Source organism: Xyrauchen texanus, chromosome 10, assembly GCF_025860055.1.
Source record: "Xyrauchen texanus isolate HMW12.3.18 chromosome 10, RBS_HiC_50CHRs, whole genome shotgun sequence".
Taxonomy (NCBI): Eukaryota; Metazoa; Chordata; class Actinopteri; order Cypriniformes; family Catostomidae; genus Xyrauchen; species Xyrauchen texanus.
The window spans coordinates 16,136,789-16,156,712 of NC_068285.1; the positions used below are offsets into that span (position 1 = coordinate 16,136,789).

Sequence of the window (19,924 nt, forward strand, 5' to 3'; positions counted from 1 at the left end):
GTAAGCATGCTTACCTTGGCCATTTGTAGCGGGTGTGAATGATCGTACAGTGTTAAATGAAAGGGCAGTAAACAATGCTTTGAATCAGAGAAAGCATAACATAAAGTGCATATACCTGAGGGTGATGCCAAAGCAAATAAATTAATAACTGTCTGTGTTGCTCATCTGAGATGAAAGATGATGAAATTTAATGAAAACGGTAGTTTATATAAAAAAATGATATTTAAATATTTCATAGTGTAATTTTTCTTTTCACTCTTCGGTAAGGGAAGCACTGCTTACCTTGCTTATATGGATGGCACTGGTACCACCACAGTAAACAGGAAAATAATATAGCTAATATAATATATAATAATAAGGAAAGTACACAGTTTTAAAAGTAAATGGATAGTTCACACACACACACACACACACACACACACACACACACACACACACACACACACACACACACACACACACACACACACACACACACAGGGGCGTAGCACCAAATTTTGGGCCCTGGGTACAAACCATCTTGCTGGGCCCCCGTACCAAATATGTATGTATAGAAAACTGACTTCTAAGGGGCCCCCCCTGCCTCGGGCCCTGGGTACTCGGTACCCTTTACCCCCCCAGTCCGACGCCCCTGTACACACACACACACACACACACACACACAAAAAGAAAAGTCTGTCATCATTTACTCTCCCTCATGTTGCTCCAAAACGGATTTTCTTTGATGTAAAGATGCAAGGTAGAATGTTATGGACTGTGAGCCTCTGTCACCAGATTGCATCTTTATTGCATCTTTTTCTCCATACAGTACATGAAAGTGAATGGTGACTGAGGATGTCATTTTGCCTAGCATACTGCCTAAGCTCTTGAGGATGGATTTTAAGTGGGTGTGTATGTGTGTGTTTGCACGTAGGCACAAGATCATCTCTTTAGCACTCTTATGAATGATAAAATTCTCCACCCCCTCTCTCTGTCCCGCTGACTGTCTGACCGCTCACATGGCCGCCAGGATCCGCATTGCGTTGCCCTTCTCTAACAAGACGTAAAGAGCATCAACAATCTGTGGCTGTCATTGTTCTTTTCAGACACACACACACACACACACACACACACACACACACACACACACACACACACACACACACACACACACACACACACACACACACAAAGACATTTAGTCCCACACTACCAGAAACCCAGAAGAGAGGAATGAGACAGACCAAAGAACAAAGAAATACTGTAGTTTCACACAGGCACACATAAACATACCTGCACAAACACAATACCTCCTATGCTTTTCCTTAAGAAAACTGCTCATTTGAAGGGATAATTTGGCTAAAAATGAAAATTCTGTCATGTCATAAAAATGGCAGATTAATTAATTCACTGGAAGCATTTCCCAATGTCTCACGAAATATCTTACATTTTCTGCCATAATTGTGTCAGTTTATTCTTGCTCATTTGAACTGTTCCCCCAAACACGCTCTTTGTCTGCTGGCTTATTATCTTTTGATTTGTTCTTAATTGTTTATTTTCCTTTTCAACACTGCACTGATTGGTTGTATGACTTCTTTGTTGTTTGTTTGTTTGTTTAGCTCCATTATCTGGAAATGTGGTTGTTGAATGCACAATGTAGATCATGAATATTTATCACACACAGGCTGTTGGTATTTAGATCCTGGAGATTATAATGTTGAGCTGTATATTTAAGGTGAAATCTTGTTAACCTTCAGGAATTTTAATTCCATTTGTATATATAAATTTTTATTTCCCCCCTATTTTTTATCAATTTAATACTTTAATTGTTTTCTTATGTTTCTATTTTTGTTTTTGAATGCAATCACTTTCTTTATAATTGCATTTTATTTAAAGACATTTTAAAATTACTTTAAAACATATATAAAGTAATATATATTAATCACACACACACAAACACACACACACACATACACAAGCATGACACAGCATGATTTTTTTATAAAAAACAAAGCTTTAATAAAAAATGGTGTACTTAATATTCTTATTATATAATAAATATTTCATAAAATCCAAAAGGCCCTCAAGGCTGTGTTATTTTGTGAAATATAGTAACAGCTGATGGGGTAAAACACCTTAAGCCATGACCATATAAACATCGATATGTGGTCGATACGAAAACCGATAATTTACAGTTCATTGTGGCTGATACCGATATGATAACCGATAATTCACAGCTCATTGTGGCTGATACCGATATGATAACCGATAATTCACAGCTCATTGTGGCTGATACTGATATCATAACCGATAGTTCACAGTTCATTGTGGCTGATCCCGATATCATAACCGATAATTCACAGTTCATTGTGGCTGATACCGATATGATAACCGATAATTCACAGCTCATTGTGGCTGATACTGATATCATAACCGATAATTCACAGTTCATTGTGGCTGATACCGATATGATAACCGATAATTCACAGCTCATTGTGGCTGATACTGATATCATAACCGATAGTTCACAGTTCATTGTTGCTGATCCCGATATCATAACCGATAGTTCACAGTTCATTGTGTCTGATACTGATATCATAACCGATAGTTTACAGTTCATTGTGGCTGATCCCGATATCATAACCGATAATTCACAGTTCATTGCGGCTGATACCGATATGATAACCGATAATTCACAGTTCATTGTGGCTGATACAGATATCATAACTGATAGTTCACAGTTCATTGTGGCTAATCCCGATATCATAGCCGATAATTCACAGTTCATTGTGGCTGATACCGATATGATAACCGATCATTCACAGCTCATTGTGGCTGATCCCGATATGATAATCAATAATTCACAGTTCATTGTGGCTGATACCGATATCATAACCGATAGTTCACAGTTCATTGTTGCTGATCCCGATATCATAACCAATAATTCCCAGTTCATTGTGGCTGATACCGATATCATAACCGATATTTCACAGTTCATTGTTGCTGATCTCGATATCATAACCGATAGTTCACAGCTCATTGTGGCTGATACTGATATGATAACCGATAGTTCACAGCTCATTGCTGCTGATCCTGATACAATAACCGATAGTTCGCAGTTCATTGTGGCTGATCCCGATATCATAACCGACAATGCACAGTTCATTGTGGCTGATACCGATATGATAACCGATCATTCACAGCTCATTGTGGCTGATACTGATATGATTTTATAAAAACAAAGCTTTAATAAAAAATGGTGTACTTAATATTCTTATTATATAATAAATATTTCATAAAATCCAAAAGGCCCTCAAGGCTGTGTTATTTTGTGAAATATAGTAACAGCTGATGGGGTAAAAACACCTTAAGCCATGACCATATAAACATCGATATGTGGTCGATATGAAAACCGATAATTTACAGTTCATTGTGGCTGATACCGATATGATAACCGATAATTCACAGCTCATTGTGGCTGATACCGATATGATAACCGATAATTCACAGCTCATTGTGGCTGATACTGATATCATAACCGATAGTTTACAGTTCATTGTGGCTGATCCCGATATCATAACCGATAATTCACAGTTCATTGCGGCTGATACCGATATGATAACCGATAATTCACAGCTCATTGTGGCTGATACAGATATCATAACTGATTGTTCACAGTTCATTGTGGCTAATCCCGATATCATAGCCGATAATTCACAGTTCATTGTGGCTGATACCGATATGATAACCGATCATTCACAGCTCATTGTGGCTGATCCCGATATGATAATCAATAATTCACAGTTCATTGTGGCTGATACCGATATCATAACCGATAGTTCACAGTTCATTGTTGCTGATCCCGATATCATAACCAATAATTCCCAGTTCATTGTGGCTGATACCGATATCATAACCGATATTTCACAGTTCATTGTTGCTGATCTCGATATCATAACCGATAGTTCACAGCTCATTGTGGCTGATACTGATATGATAACCGATAGTTCACAGCTCATTGCTGCTGATCCTGATACAATAACCGATAGTTCGCAGTTCATTGTGGCTGATCCCGATATCATAACCGACAATGCACAGTTCATTGTGGCTGATACCGATATGATAACCGATCATTCACAGCTCATTGTGGCTGATACTGATATGATTTTATAAAAACAAAGCTTTAATAAAAAATGGTGTACTTAATATTCTTATTATATAATAAATATTTCATAAAATCCAAAAGGCCCTCAAGGCTGTGTTATTTTGTGAAATATAGTAACAGCTGATGGGGTAAAAACACCTTAAGCCATGACCATATAAACATCGATATGTGGTCGATATGAAAACCGATAATTTACAGTTCATTGTGGCTGATACCGATATGATAACCGATAATTCACAGCTCATTGTGGCTGATACCGATATGATAACCGATAATTCACAGCTCATTGTGGCTGATACCGATATCATAACCGATAATTCACAAATCATTGTGGCTGATACCGATATGATAACCGATAATTCACAGCTCATTGTGGCTGATACTGATATCATAACCGATAGTTCACAGTTCATTGTTGCTGATCTCGATATCATAACCGATAGTTCACAGTTCATTGTTGCTGATCCCGATATGATAACCGATAGTTTGCAGTTCATTGTGGCTGATACCGATATCATAACCGATAGTTCGCAGTTCATTGTGGCTGATACCGATATGATAACCGATAGTTCACAGTTCATTGTTGCTGATTCCGATATGATAGTCGATAGTTCACAGTTCATTGTGGCTTATACCGATATGACAATCGATAGTTCGCAGTTCATTGTGGCTACCGATATCATAACCGATAATTCACAGTTCATTGTGGCTGATACCGATATGATAACCGATAGTTCACAGTTCATTGTTGCTGATCCCGATATGATAACCGATAGTTCACTGTTCATTGTGGCTGATACCGATATCATAACCGATAATTCCCAGTTCATTGTGGCTACCGATATCATAACCGATAATTCACAGTTCATTGTGGCTGATACCGATATCATTACCCATAGTTCACAGTTCATTGTTGCTGATCCCGATATCATTACCGATAGTTCACAGTTTATTGTGGCTGATACCGATATCATAACCGATAGTTCGCGGTTCATTGTGGCTGATACCGATATGATAACCGATAGTTCACAGTTCATTGTGGCTGATACCGATATGATAACCGATAGTTCGCAGTTCATTGTTGCTGGTCCCGATATGATAACCGATAGTTCACAGTTCATTTTGGCTGATCCCGATATGATAACCGATAGTTCGCAGTTCATTGTAGATGATCCCGATATGATAACCGATAGTTCGCAGTTCATTGTTGCTGATCCCGATATGATAACCGATAATTCACAGTTCATTGTGGGACAGATGCACAGTTTCTTCAATGGGTTATACTGTCGTTTAAAATGTTTTTAGATCGTTCTGCAGACAAAACATTGAAAACATATCTGTCCAAGAACATTCAGTAGTCAAAAAACTCCAGACAACATGAGTTGTGGAAAATCAGATCTGATCTAGGAACTTTATACAGTTTTATGCCATGCGTGCCATTGAAGAGATCCCTCTATTCCTCACAGCCTCGTTTTCATTCTCGTTAAATATCAAAGATGGCGATATGTGAATAAGGTCTTTTGACAATGTAGCACAGCCTCTTGTGCCTTATTGCTTAAAGGGATAGTGCACTATAAATTGAAAATTCTGTCATACTTTACTGACCTTCATGTCCTTCAACACTTTTATGACTTTCTCTCTTTCATGGAATTCAAATGGAGATGTTAAGCAGAACATTAGCCTCAGTCACAATTCCCTTAAATTAAAAAAAAATGATGCGATGAAAGTGAAGGAGTAACTGAGGCTAACATTTATCTTTTTGTGTTCCAGAAAGGAAGTCATATATGTATTGACCAATATAAGAGTGAGTAAATGATGACAGAATGTTTAATTTTGGGTGAACAATCCCTTTAATTACATGCTAGTCTGTGCTACCTAACATTTACGAACAATGGTTTTTCATAAAGTCTAAGGTTTAATTGAGTCATTCCAACCTGTCATTAGATCAGATCATTACTTCAAAGGACGGAGTTTGGTGTAATGCAGTCTGATGGCTGGTGACATTTTTCATTACTGCAGGGTAATCACCCCGGAGCTTTTGTTTTCTGTCTCTTGTTCTAACTCTCTTTCAGAGATGCTTTTTAACTCACAATCTCCCCATCAATACCATTTTGCCTCATCTCTCCCATTTCACACAGACAACCTTCCAAGCTTTGAGATCAGTCACAAGGTGTTATGACTATTCTTGTGTTTAAGTGCCAGACATTGCTGGTGGAGGGGCAAAAAAAGAAAGATACACTATGGACAAAATGCAGGAGATGTGGGGGGGGTGGGGGGGGGTATTGTTGGAGGAAGCAGACAGAGACACTGAGGCAGGGACAGTGACGACAACAGCAAGGCTAGGTCTGTACGTCCATGGAACACACTGGTTGGGTGCGTTAATGTTTAGTTGACACTGATTTATGATGTTGGGGGGATTAGACATAGTTTCTGTTGGGTGGGTGGAGGGAGAGTAGAGGAGAAGAAAGAGAGAGAGGAGAAGAGGAGAGAAGAAGGGAGGGTTAGGGACAGAATTAGATAATGGTGGGCTGCTCCGAGTGTACCTATCTCATAAGCTGCATTGCCTTTAATCGCCACGAGTGTCAGAGCATCAACGTAACGGTAGGAGGGAGAACAAGAGTGGCGAGCGCAGGGGGTTGGGGGAGATAGAGGGATAGAAGTGGAAAAGGGATGGAGGACAGAAGTTTTGTTTGTTTTGTTTAATTTACAGCTCCGAGGAAGTAAAAAAAAAGGCGACGCATCATGCTCGGGATACACTATAGTGGCTCATACCATCATGGCATGGATTTCGTGACATGTTTTAAGTATATAATGTACGAGGTGTCTGTGGGGTAATTCAGCGTGTAGGTTAGTACGAGCAAGACTAGTGAACAAAAGACTGCAGAAGACGAATCAAGGCTTCTGGGAGACTGCTGTATCAGGAAACACAATTCCACTCTTTTTTCCAGCTTTATAGCATTTATGTACTTTTTAACGTTTGGTGTTTTCTATGGCTGTCTTACGACCCTTTAAACTGCATGCAGTCTCTCTGTGTATCTCAAAATTTCATTTGTCTGCATTTTCGTCCCTGTCTGCTCATTTTCCCCCACGCTTCGTTCGAACGAGATAGGCAGCCTTTAAAACTGGGGCATTACGAGACACAGAGAGAAACAGACAGCATAACAGGCAGAAGAGCCATGTTTGCATGTGTATTGCTGCATTTTTCTATACATCTTTGACTCGTGACACTCCATCTTTGTTGTGCGATCTATCGTACGAAAGACAGATAGTTTACGATATTGTATCAATGTCTGCACTTGACACATGGATAGATATACCACCTCTGTTGTTGATCTTTTTACATAGCCCTGGTTGTGTTTAAGGGTTTGCAGAAAAGGAGGGCAGCCTGAGGGGGGGCTGAGACAGTTTTCTGGCAATGCAGATCTGTCTTTTGGGTTCATTCGGTTCATGTGCAATGTATAATGTCTGCCACCGGGGGTACGAAAAATCTAAACTGCGTACTCATTTATGTTCGGCACTGGCGAAGATATGCTAAGCCTTAATTTCAGTGCTTGTGGGGTATAGCTGTTAATGCATGTGTGTTTCATCTATATTGTGTTACATGTGTTTGTTTCTGTTTTCCACTGGTTTAGGACTCAAAAGAGCTGTTTTGGAGAAGAAACTGAATTTGGGAGTGATGATGCATTTAATGTATATACAGTACATTGCATAAATATATATATATATATATATATATATATATATATATATATATATATATATATATATGTATATTTATATATATATTCATACTGTACATGTATATATTTTTAAAAAATAAATCTTACAAAAGGTAAGTAGGAATGTATAGAGTCTTTTTTAGGTGTGCTCATCCCAGATCAATTATCTTCCTGTAGTGTTGCATGCTAGAATGCATTTATTATGCATTATTAGTGCCTTTCGATATATGGTGGCTTTAGTTTACATAAGGCACAAAATGTATTAAGTTACACTTACATAATAGGAAGGTTGTTAAATTGGTGTAATTTAGTGTTTGTCAAAGGCATTTATCACAAATGGGGCTGGGTATCAATACAGATTTCTCGACTTGATTTGATTCCGATTTGCAAGCTCTCAAGTAAATTTGATTCAGATTCCGGTACGTTTTGATTCCATTCTGATTAATTTGATTCATATATTTCAGTTATAATGTCCATTTTGCTTACATATGAAAGAAATTCTCTCTCAGCTAATGCTGTCAATTATACATGTAACCTTCTAACATTTTCGTAACATTAAAAAAATTACCCAAAAATGAAAATTCTCTCATTATTTACTCACCTTCGCAATATCCAAAGTGTGTTTGACTTTCTTTTTTCACAAGAACACATTTGAAAAAATGTCTTAGCTCAGTAGGTCCTTAAAATGCAAGTGAATGTAGATTTCTCTTTTGAAGCTCAAAAAATCATAGACAGTCAGCATAAACGTCATCGATACGACTCCAGATGTTAAATAAATGTCTTCTAAAGCGACACGATCGCTTTTGGTGTGAAAAAGATAAATATTTAAGTAATTTTTAGCTATAAACCACTTCCTTAAAAGCATCCGTTAGGAGTCACAAGAGGGTGGAGACCAAGTGGCCTCTAATGTGACATATTTGCGTTGCCATGATACCGACGTAATCTCACGTTCTCCACTCGGCTGAGACATCAAGGATAAGCACACAAACGCAACATTATGAGTAAAGCAACAGATAAATACAGATCTAAACCAAATCTAAGCAAGCTACTGTACAGCATTCCTCCTTCTCACTTGTAAACAGCGCTGCCCTTCCGGCTGTGACACACATGCGTCAGGTCTCGCATTTCAAATGCCAGTGCAATTACGTCAAACCTATATACCGCTGCAGAACAGAAGCATGATTTAGAGTTTAAAAAAGTACTTAAATATTTATCTTTTCACACTTCTAAAGTGACCGTGTCACTTTAGAAGACATTTATTTAACCTCTGGAGTCGTATCGATGAAGTTTATGCTGACTGTCTGTGATTTTAAGAGCATCAAAAGAGAAATCTACATTCACTTGCATTTTAAGGACCTACTGAGCGAAGATATTTTTCTACTTTTCTTCAAAAGTGTTCTGGTGAAACAAGAAAGTCATACACACCTGAGATATCATGAAGGTGAGTAAATAATGAGAGAATTTTCAATTTTGGGTGAACTATCCCTTTAATTTAAAAAAATTAACAACAGGGCCTAAACTATGCAGTTCAATTGCTATTTACTTAACAGAGAAAAAAATAAACAACCAAAACTAAAGTAAACTTTAAAGTAAAGGTAAAAGATCGATCGATATCCAGATCATTCAAATGAAGATTGTGATTAATCGGAAGATCTATATTTCCCCCCAGCCCTACTAATAAACACTCAATAGTCATCATATAGCACCATTTACTATAGCATAGTCTAATATCTGTAAACTGTCAATAGACATTTCAGTGCATCATATGAAATGGAGTAGCCTGCTGCTTTGTGTAAAACTATAGTTTTATTCTTTCTTGGACACAAAGAATGTCTGTACAATGAACATCTTCTATGACATGTTAAATGTCAAAAAGTTTACCTATATTTTTTACCAAACCTTTTTTAAGTTATGATACATGCTAATCGAACAAGACCTAAAATTTTAGCTTTGGTTTTGAGTACATTTGTGTACAGTGAATATGGAAGGTGTACGTCTTTGTCCCTGAGACCCTTAACCTGTGATGTCTTCAAAGGTCACAGGTTAGGTCCTTGGGAACACAGCTGTATGTGCTGAACAGCTATAACATCAATATGCAATATATAGACACAGACAAGCCTGATCTTGGCATCATATTTGTGTTGTTTCTGACACCTTATCTAGTGTTACATTGTATCTGATATAGATGCTAATTCAATTAATATATTTTGCTACATTTCTATTCTTTTTATTAGCATTAAAATGTAACAAGTTTTTGTCACAAGAGTCATATTCTAATTACCCCAGCCCCCTCATTTATTTCTAAATTCTGAACACACCTTGTACTGTGACTGACGTTATCACAATAACACAATTAGCATGAGTGATTGTTTGACAATGTGACTTTAAACCTGCCATGCTACTTCTACACTTTGTTACCTGAAGCAGCCCAATAAATCTCCAGACATCTGTCAAATCAACTTCAGACCACTTTGACGCAGCTGTTGGGGACAGTACCTATTGGCTTACTTTGTGCCCAGAACACTCAGGGCAACCAATCAAAAGCAAGCTTAAGTTCATGACCCCTATACATTTCTCCTGAGGCTGTGATGTGGATCTGCTCTGCGAAACCATTTTACAGGCTAGTCTGCCATCTTGTGCTCACTATTATCAAACACTTTGGTAGAGATGTTGCTCCCAAGCAGCTCATTTCAGACAAAAAGTGTATTTTATTATTTTTCTGCAATGAGGATAATTACATTTGACAGTGAGCATGAAGTAAACATCTATAGAGTATGTATATGTGTAATGTTTAATGTATTTTGCCAATTAGATACAGTTTGATACTATATTTGTAACAAGCTTGGGCTATATGACTAATTATATCGCTGGATATGCAAAGCATTATATTGGTGTTTGCTATTTAATAAAATGACATGCCATATAAAACATGTTCAGTTTATGTTGTCCTTAATTTACATTTATATTGATTTATTTTGGACTGGCCACCTGTCCAGGGTGTTTCCCTGCCTTCAGCCTGAGACAGCTGGGATAGGCTCCAGCACTACCTGCGACCCTGAATAGGACAAGCGGCTATAGAAGATGGAAGGATGGATGGATTTATTTATTTTAGATGCAGTTTGGTATAATGTAAAATTAAATATGATATTACTTTTTTACTGTTCTGCACGATGACATCTTTTCTCCCATAAAAGAAACCGTACAGTGGCTTGAAAATCAAGGCGAAACCCTGCCCTGTATGTCTTGAACATGTAATATATATAAAGAGTCTGCATCTAATTTTCTCCCAACCCTTTGTTGTGTGATGTCCTGTGTTCAAATCCTACCCGATGCCTCAAGTCACGATAAAAAACTGTTATTATACCAAAAGTTCCCCTCACAATTAGCTGGGTCTAAGTTGGCAAAGAGAGGCAGCCCTTTTCTCTTTTGCATGTATTAAGTCTATGAGACATCAGATATGCAATATCAATTTCCCCATCTGGTATGCAGTAAATTAATTTAACATCTATACCAGAAATCTGTTTACGAACAATGGAAATGAACTTATGAGACAAAGGAACTGGAACACTAAAATCAGTAAGTGGTCTCTGAAATGATCTGCTTTAGACAAACACATGCAGAGTCCCAAACAGTCTAATTTACTTAATCCTCCCACCACTATCAAGCATGCACAGATTAGGATATTATATTTTAATCAAAGTTATGGTTCCCAACAATAGATAGAGCAGTGACAAGATACAATTGGAAATATTGTTGGGAAAGATTAGAACATAAAATCTAATATACTGGAGAAAGGTGTCTGCTAGCATTTTCATCATCTTATAGCATTTGCTTGGTTGCCATATTCATCCCCTGAAGGATGCAACTTGGATGCAGCAGTCTTTGCTTCTTGGGTACTCTGTAATTACTTGCAATTTGCTTTCCTGAAAGTTTGCGCAGAGGAGCTGTTACGAACCTCCGAATCAAACTCAAACACCTTCATTTTGGCCAGATTTAGTTCTTAATGACATCACACCCGTTCGTTCATTCGTTCAGATTTTGTATGAAGTGTGCAGGGGCCTTTATAGTCTCTTCAATGGGTTGTACTGTTGTTTTGGAACTTTCTGCTTACAAAACATTGAAAAACACATACAGTATATCCGGAAAAAATAAATAAATATGCAAACCTGATGTCAGCAAATCCTAACGTCTATGATTGACAGGCAGCAAGCAATTCGGACTGGCTTATGAGGGTGGGCCGCTCCTCTGGCACTGTTTGTATTTTCTTTGAGGCCACAAAGTGACCGGTATGACATCTCGAAACATAGATTTCAGTGATATCTGTTAACAAATGATATCAAGCTGTAACAAGGGCATTTTATATGTTTTACATATTTTGTATGTTTTTAGATGTGTTTTTGGAACACGGTAGCTGGTACAAGCTGGTCGACCAGCTACCATGTTCCAAAAACCAGCTTGACCACCTTGAGCTGGTATGACAAGCTGCAGAGCTTGGACCAGCTTGGACCAGCTAAAGACCAGCTTGGACCAGCTACCATGTTCCAAAACACAGCTACCAGTTTAAACTGGATTATCCAGCAGGCATATGCATTAAAAATAAATAAAAATTTTTATATATATATATATATATATATATATATATATATATATATATATATATATATATATATATATATATATATATATATATATATCAATACAAAAATTAATAAATGTACTGCATTTTTAAGGCTGTTACTTTTTACTCTGAGAATTTACACATTGTTTCTCAGTAGCCTCAATCTCATTACTGGACGTACAATCTTGTGTTTTACTGCTGTACTTTAACACACATCATTTGCATCTCTCACATCGCATTCACAGAGGCATACCTTTTTTATTTTATTTTATGTATATTTTCATTATTATTTATTCATGCTAAGTGCTAGAACTAGTACACTCAGCAGCCATTAAACCTAAGAAGAGGAACTAGTACACTCAGCGGCCATTAAACCTAAGAAGAGGAACTAGTACACTCAGCGGCCATTAAACCTAAGAAGAGGAACTAGTACACTCAGCGGCCATTAAACCTAAGAAGAGGAACTAGTACACTCAGCGGCCATTAAACCTAAGAAGAGGAACTAGTACACTCAGCGGCCATTAAACCTAAGAAGAGGAACTAGTACACTCAGCAGCCATTAAACCTAAGAAGAGGAACTAGTACACTCAGCGGCCATTAAATTTAAGAAGAGGAACCAGTACACTCAGCAGCCATTAAACCTAAGAAGAGGAACTAGTACACTCAGCTGCCATTAAATTTAAGAAGAGGAACCAGTGCGCTAGCTGCACCCCAACCCAATAGGCGGCGCTATGCAATCAACTCTCGAAAGCGAACCAGAGACGAGAAGGAACTGGCAGTGCCTTTCAAATAATCACAGTCGCCCGCCCACTGTCTGATGCTGTTTGCATTGAAAATATTGTCGAATGCATGAAAAAGATCATCTTTGCTGTTTCCCACGCGCTTTACGAGCAAGGTGCGTTGTGTTTCCAATATTTGCCGCTCTCGAATATCATAAGAAAGAAAGCAGTGTGTTTTTCCATTGAAAAGTTAATCTTAGCAGGAAGCTAATAATAAAATTGCCAGTGCCTTACATTTTACCTGAAACTACAAAAGCTGGCGGTCTTCAATGCACATGATGGCAGCCAGTCGTCAAGGCTCGCTCTGTTATGCGTGTCATTGCATGCAATGATGTGTGTTTTTAATGCATTTTAAAAAGTGTTGCTTCATAAAATATTTTATGCTTACATTTTGCAATTATGAAATGCAACAAACGTTAATAGTCTAGTATTAATAAGATCTCGCGGTGGAAAATGGTTCAGTTTTTTATGCTGATATAATTTTGCCCAGTTGCATCTGTTAGGCATGCACAAACTAAGCTAGCATCGTGTCTGAACTTCTGTAGCTGATGTTTCCTCTGTTGTTTTTAATATATAACATTAATTTACTTCGTCCTGCAGTTGAATAAAGCGTCTTCAAACAGCCCTTGAATTGAGCAGGATTCGATCTAGCCTATTTTTTAAATTAACTACTTTACAGATTTTCAGGAAACAGTAATACCCCTCTGTTTTTGTGAAAAGGGTGCATTTGTTTTTCTTTATTAATATAGTTTTTAATTTTTTGGTGGGGGTGATTAACTTAAATAAAATAATTCTATAGATAATTCGATATTGTATTAGATATTTGAATTAATTAATTGTATAAAAAAAAATCTACTTATACTTTGTGTATGTTCTATTAATTTGACATGGCATAATATGCCTATTTCTTTAATCTAACACTCACAACCAGTCCAGCAAATATGTTATGTTTGTGTCCATAATTATTATCAATGACCAAATAACTCTTATTTATATTATAAACATTTTAAATATATATATTTGTTGTTATTCCATATTAGGTCAATGTTTGTTAATATGTTAGCATTTGGATATGCACACTTTTTTATTTTTTTTTTTTTTTATGTCTTTTGAACTGCAAAGCTAATAGTGCTTAAATATCATTTTTTATATTGATCGGCAACAATTCACCTCAACAGAAATTCACTTTTCATCATAGAATTTTTCATTTTGCTGGTACTGCAGCATTTCCTATGTAAACATATTTTTTTATATTATAGAAAATAATGTCAGTGCAGTTGTTTACGCACAGGAAAGTTTTTTTTTAACAATGACTTTTTTTATACATCCAGTTGAGGTATACAGTTGAGACTTTAGCCAAATGCTTTCAACTCAGTTTTTCACAATTCCTGACATTTAATCCTAGAAAACATTCCCTGTCTTAGGTCAGTTAGGATCACTACTTTTATTTTAAGAATGTGAAATTTCAGAATAATTGTAGAGAGAATTATTTATTTTAACTTTTGTTTCTTTCATCACATTCCCAGAGGGTCAGATGTTTACATACACTTTGTTAGTATTTGGTAGGATTGCCTTTAAATGGATTAACTTTGGTAAAATGTTTTGGGTAGCCTTCCACAAGCTTCTCACAATACATTGCTGCAATTTTGCCCCATTCCTCCAGACAGAACTGGTGTAACTGAGTCAGGTTTGTAGGCCTCCTTGCTCGCACACCCTTTTTCAGTTCTGTCCACACATTTTCTATCAGATTGAGATCACGGCTTTGTGCTGGCCAATCCAGTACCTTGACTTTGTTGTCCTAAATCCATTTTGCCACTACTTTGGAGGTATATAATATAGCCACGTAATTTTCCTCCCTCGTGATGCTATCTATTTATTGAAGTGCACCAGTCTCTCCTGCAGCAAAGCTTTATACAAAAACCAGCATCATGTTGTCGGGGTACAACATGATGCTGCCATCCCCATGCATCATGGTTTGGATGGTGCTCTTGAGCTTGCAAGCCTCATCCTTTTTCCTCCAAACATAACGATGGTCAAATAGTCGCATAATTTTCTGGAATTTTCCAAGCTGCTTAAAGGGACAGTTAACTTATGGCACTTTTCCACTGCACGTTACGGTTCGACTCGCCTCAACTCCACTCACTTTACTTTTTCTGAGCTTGCATTTCCACTGCAGTTTAGTGCCACCTCAACGTGGGTGGGATTATTGGCTGATCGTCATAGTTGCACCTCTACTGCCATGACATCATCTTAAACACGACACAAACTGACCAAAACAATAACACAACCGCTAGCAGTTAGCAACTAGCTCATTGTGCTGCATAAAGCAGTTGTTGCATGGTGATTTTACACAAGTGTAAAAGTTAAATTGTCCTGGTTGTTTTAGAAGCTTCCAGTAGCTGGTCAACTAAATAATGTGAAGCTTTCAAGCAGAGTATAACATTAACATACCATTCTCCATCGTGGACTCACCGAGTTCAAGGCACTCTCCCTCCCATTGCTCGCCGGTTTAGATGGCGTCCATTTGGTCGAACCACTTCCACTTTTCCTTGATGGTTCTGTAGTCACTTAATGTTTTATTTTTTTACTTTTCCCTACACTGTTGGTAGGTCCGGTGGTAGCCGTGTGTGACAGCTGAGACACGTCCTGAGAGACTTTTTCGTTTCGCTCATCGCTAACGTGTGGACCATCTGCACCTCGTTTATTGACCACGGTGTGGTTTTGCGCACAGCCCTTTCTTTTTTCACAATTCGAACGTCACGTGAACAAATGATACTGCTATCGCTGTTGCTTACTTTAAAACTAGCGGGTTGATGTCGCGTGTCGGAAATCCAGTGACGCTGGTAGTGACGATTCTCCCTGACCAATCAGTGATCTGCAGGATTTTGATGTCACATTTAGTATCGGCTTGGCTCGCTTGGAACCTCGACAGAGGTGGTACTAAAAAAGTACCAGGTACTATCCACAGTGGAAAACCCTCAAAAGCGAGATGAGTCGAGTTGTACTGTGCAGTTTAAAAGCCCCATTAGTGTATGTAATCTTCTGACACACTGGAATTGTGATCTAGTCAATTAAAAGTGAAACAATCTGTCTGTAAACAATTGTTGTAAAAAGTAATTGTGTCATGCACAAAGTAGATGTCCTAAACTACTATAGTTTGCTAATATTAAATCTGTGGAGTGGTTAAATTAGTTTTAATGACTTCAAACTAAGTGTATGTAAACTTCTAATTTCAACTGTAGCGAGCCTATATCAGATAGTTGTATCAGTCTGGAATCAGTCGAAAAAGTGAACAACTGAGAAAAGTGTTTAAATTATATTCAAATATATATTTTATAATATATTAAAAAAATATCTCTGCTACATTTTGAAAATTGTATGTTGTCTTGATAATAACTCTATTTCTTATTGACGATGCAAGATATTCAAACATCTTTGGTTTGATTTAATGTCACATTAATAGAGGTAAAAATAGGAACAGAAATGGGCCTGATTTAAATATTTTGTTTTATCACCATCTTTTATGTTTCATAATTTTGTATCAAGATATATTTTGTGCTTGTCATAATGTGACCTAAAATTTGTATCTCCTTTGTTTGCAGAATTTCAGCATCAAAAAGAAAAGCAAGAGTGCTGTTGATAAGACTGAAGTTGTGAGCTTGTAGCAACAACGTGATGGAGGTTGAGAATACAGATGGATCTGAAAACACTGTGTCCAATGGCAGTACCCATCCACCCAAACGTGGCAGAGGCAGACCGCGAGGTTCACTCAATAAGAAATTCACTTATGAGAAAGTGGCAACACAAAATGCCAGGCCATCCAAAAAGGTGGAATTATTTGCTCCCGAAATAATCATAAGGTCCAAAGCGAAGAAGCGTGGTCGACCAAAGAAGCTCAAAATGCGTGGCAGGCCGAGAAAGATCCCGCTTACACCTGAGGAAGAATCAGAGAAATTTCATAGGTTGAGTACACAGCGGAAACGAAAGCTGTGGAAGCCCCTTGGAAGGCCACGCATTCATCCTATCAAAGGTGGTCCCAATATCAAAAAAGCAAGAGGAAGACCTCGAAAAAATCAAACCATGACAGAATCGACAAAAAAAGATATACGCCAACCTAGTGTTGAAATAAGCCTTGATGCTGCTGATGGCCCCCCTCCAAAGAGAGGGAGGCCATTGGGCACATTAAAGAAGAAGAGGGGTCGGCCTGCAGGTTATACCAAGACTTCACCCACCAAGGTCTCAGATTGGACCCCAAAAAAGAGGGGCCGTCCTCCAGGCTCTGCAAACAAATTAAAGATTGTAAAACAAGTTGACGGAACTCCAAAAAAGAGGGGGCGACCCCCAGGCTCCCAGAACAAAGTGAAGATCATGAAACACGCAGACGGAACTCTTAAAAAGAGGGGGCGACCCCCAGGTTCTGTAAAAAAGTTGACTGCAAATAGGGGCGGAGAAGGTGCTCGAAAGAGAGGCCGCCCGCCAGGCTCTGGTAAAACCAGAGTTCATGTTTCAGATTCAGAAGATTGTGATCAGGGTAGCTACGCCACCCCCAATGCCAGTGGTCAGCGTCGTAAGAGGGGCCGTCCAAAAAAAGCCACACTAACTGTAGAGATTGAAAAAACAGAGGAAGACGAAATGGAGAGTGATGAACCCTCTCCCAAACATTCCCGTAACTCGGATTCCTCATCGCAAATTCCAAATGAGACCACAGCAGAAGAAAATGGGGCAAGTGAGAACAATGAAGACCCAGAGGATGAAGAAGATGAAGAGGATGACAACAGTGATTCTCCAAAAGTGAATAGCATAAGTGAGATGGGAGAGGCAGCCTCTTCTAGGGTGCAGTCAGGTAAATTAAAAAAATAAGGGGCATCATTGAAATTTGGTGGGTATATTTTTGGATGGGTTTTAATAGGATACGTCAATAAATATGCGCACTATCTTTTATGCCAGACTGTGCCGAGTGCATTTTAATCTACTCACTTTGAAAGGAGTATTAAAGGAGTAGATTACCCCAAATAAAAATTCTGTCATTTAACCACTCGCATGTTGTTCCAAACTTGTATGACTTTCTTTCTTACATGGAACACAAGAGGAGATGTTGGGAAGAATGAAAGTCGCACAGGTTTGGAGCAACATGAGGGTAAGTAAATGACAAAATTTTCAATTTTGGGTGAACTATCCCTTTAACTAATGATTCTGAGTGAGCACAATGATTGGCTTGTAAGGTCGTTGTTTTTGTTTGTTTTTTTGCATGGGAAAAGTATTTTGTCTGCTTAAAAATTTGTAGCATGCAAAATAGGTCAACTGGGTAGCCAGTTAACGTCATGGGATCCCAAAAAACAAACAAACAAAAAATGGTTAGCATTTGCTAACAATGGCTTGTGCCAATAATTTCAAAGCAACTACCAAACAAGACCGTTTCAACTGGAGTAACTTCCTGTGCAGTAGTCCATTTGCACAGGAGTTCAATATGTTGGAGGCTGATTTAAATTTTTGTTTGCCCAAATCGGACTGGTAAAGGAATTTAATCGACACAGTAGTTGCTTGGGGGGGGTGGTTGGGCTCAGTGCATCTTTGTAGTAGTTTTACCTATTTTTTTAAACAAACCTTTTATCATTGTCAGTTCATTCATTCTCTGTAAAATTACAAAATGAAGCCAGAGTTCAGTGTTTTATAGTGAAGAAGTCCTATTTTCATTATTAAATATTTGTCTGATAAATTGGTCATTTATAGATGTTCATTTGGCTGAAATATTGTGACTGCTTTATTTTTAAGACATGCTATTGTTTGTGAATGCACTCAAATTCTGCTTGAACAATTGTCTTGTTGATCAATTTGATTCAAAATTGTCTTTTTTGAATCCGTTTCTTGTTCTGTCTTTTTGTACCGTTTTCATTTAACTGCATTTTTTCTTCATTTGCTTTGGTTTTGTTAAAAAAAACAGATAGACATGATATGAGCGATACGTCTTTTTGATTATGTTGTTCATGTATTTCGTTTTTAATCTTTATTTACCAATAGATGATGATAACAGGCTGTTTTAGGTGAGAACACAATTACGGTTTAGCCATTATGAATTAATTTACATTAAGTACATGTACACATGCTTTCTAAATTAGGTTCCTCATGTGCTGTAGTACAAAACATTTCTCTATCGCTTTGTATAATTAATTTCTCTTTGTGGTTTTGATAAAGTGTTGCTGATTTATTAACCAAGTAAAACATGACAAACTTACCAAGCCTCAGTGTATCATTTATTTTCTTTTTTGTTGGTTTGTAAATCATTATAAACATCCTTAACTGGAGATCCCCCAATAAGTAGTCAATTAATTGTTATTTGTATAGCGCTTTTCACATTACACATTGTTTAAAAGTAGCTTTACTGAAAATGATGCAGTAATAGAAAAAGATGCTGTAATGTCTTGAGTCATAATTGGGTGCTTTAAATGAACCATGCGATTGAAAATCGTGCCCTAAAAAGGATTGTCTTTAGGCCCCCAATGAGCAAGCCAAAGGTTACTGTGGCAAGGAACCCAAAACTCCATAAGTTAATTTATGGAGAAAAAGAACCTGAAAGAAACCAGGCTCAGCTGGGGGTGTATTAAAATGTTGCCTCCCTGAGTGTATTTTCTAATCTCAGTTAGGAAAAATAAATGACTATTTCAGA

At 37.6% G+C, this 19,924-nt stretch overlaps 1 protein-coding gene across 2 annotated transcripts in view; it reads left to right on the forward strand.

The window, feature by feature from the left end:
* Positions 1-19,483, forward strand: part of LOC127650886 (nucleolin-like) — a 50,399-nt gene extending 30,916 nt beyond the window's left edge. Inside the window, exons 1-2 of one of the 2 annotated variants that reach the window (XM_052136526.1) lie at positions 13,244-13,376; positions 16,863-19,483. In XM_052136526.1, coding sequence (XP_051992486.1) covers positions 16,936-18,120 — 1,185 coding nt within the window. In that variant the 5' untranslated portion in view covers positions 13,244-13,376; positions 16,863-16,935 and the 3' untranslated portion in view covers positions 18,121-19,483. Of the gene's footprint in view, positions 1-13,243; positions 13,377-16,862 lie in introns of those variants that run through there. The other variant, XM_052136525.1, reaches the window with a different exon arrangement.
* Positions 19,484-19,924: the final 441 nt, after the last annotated feature.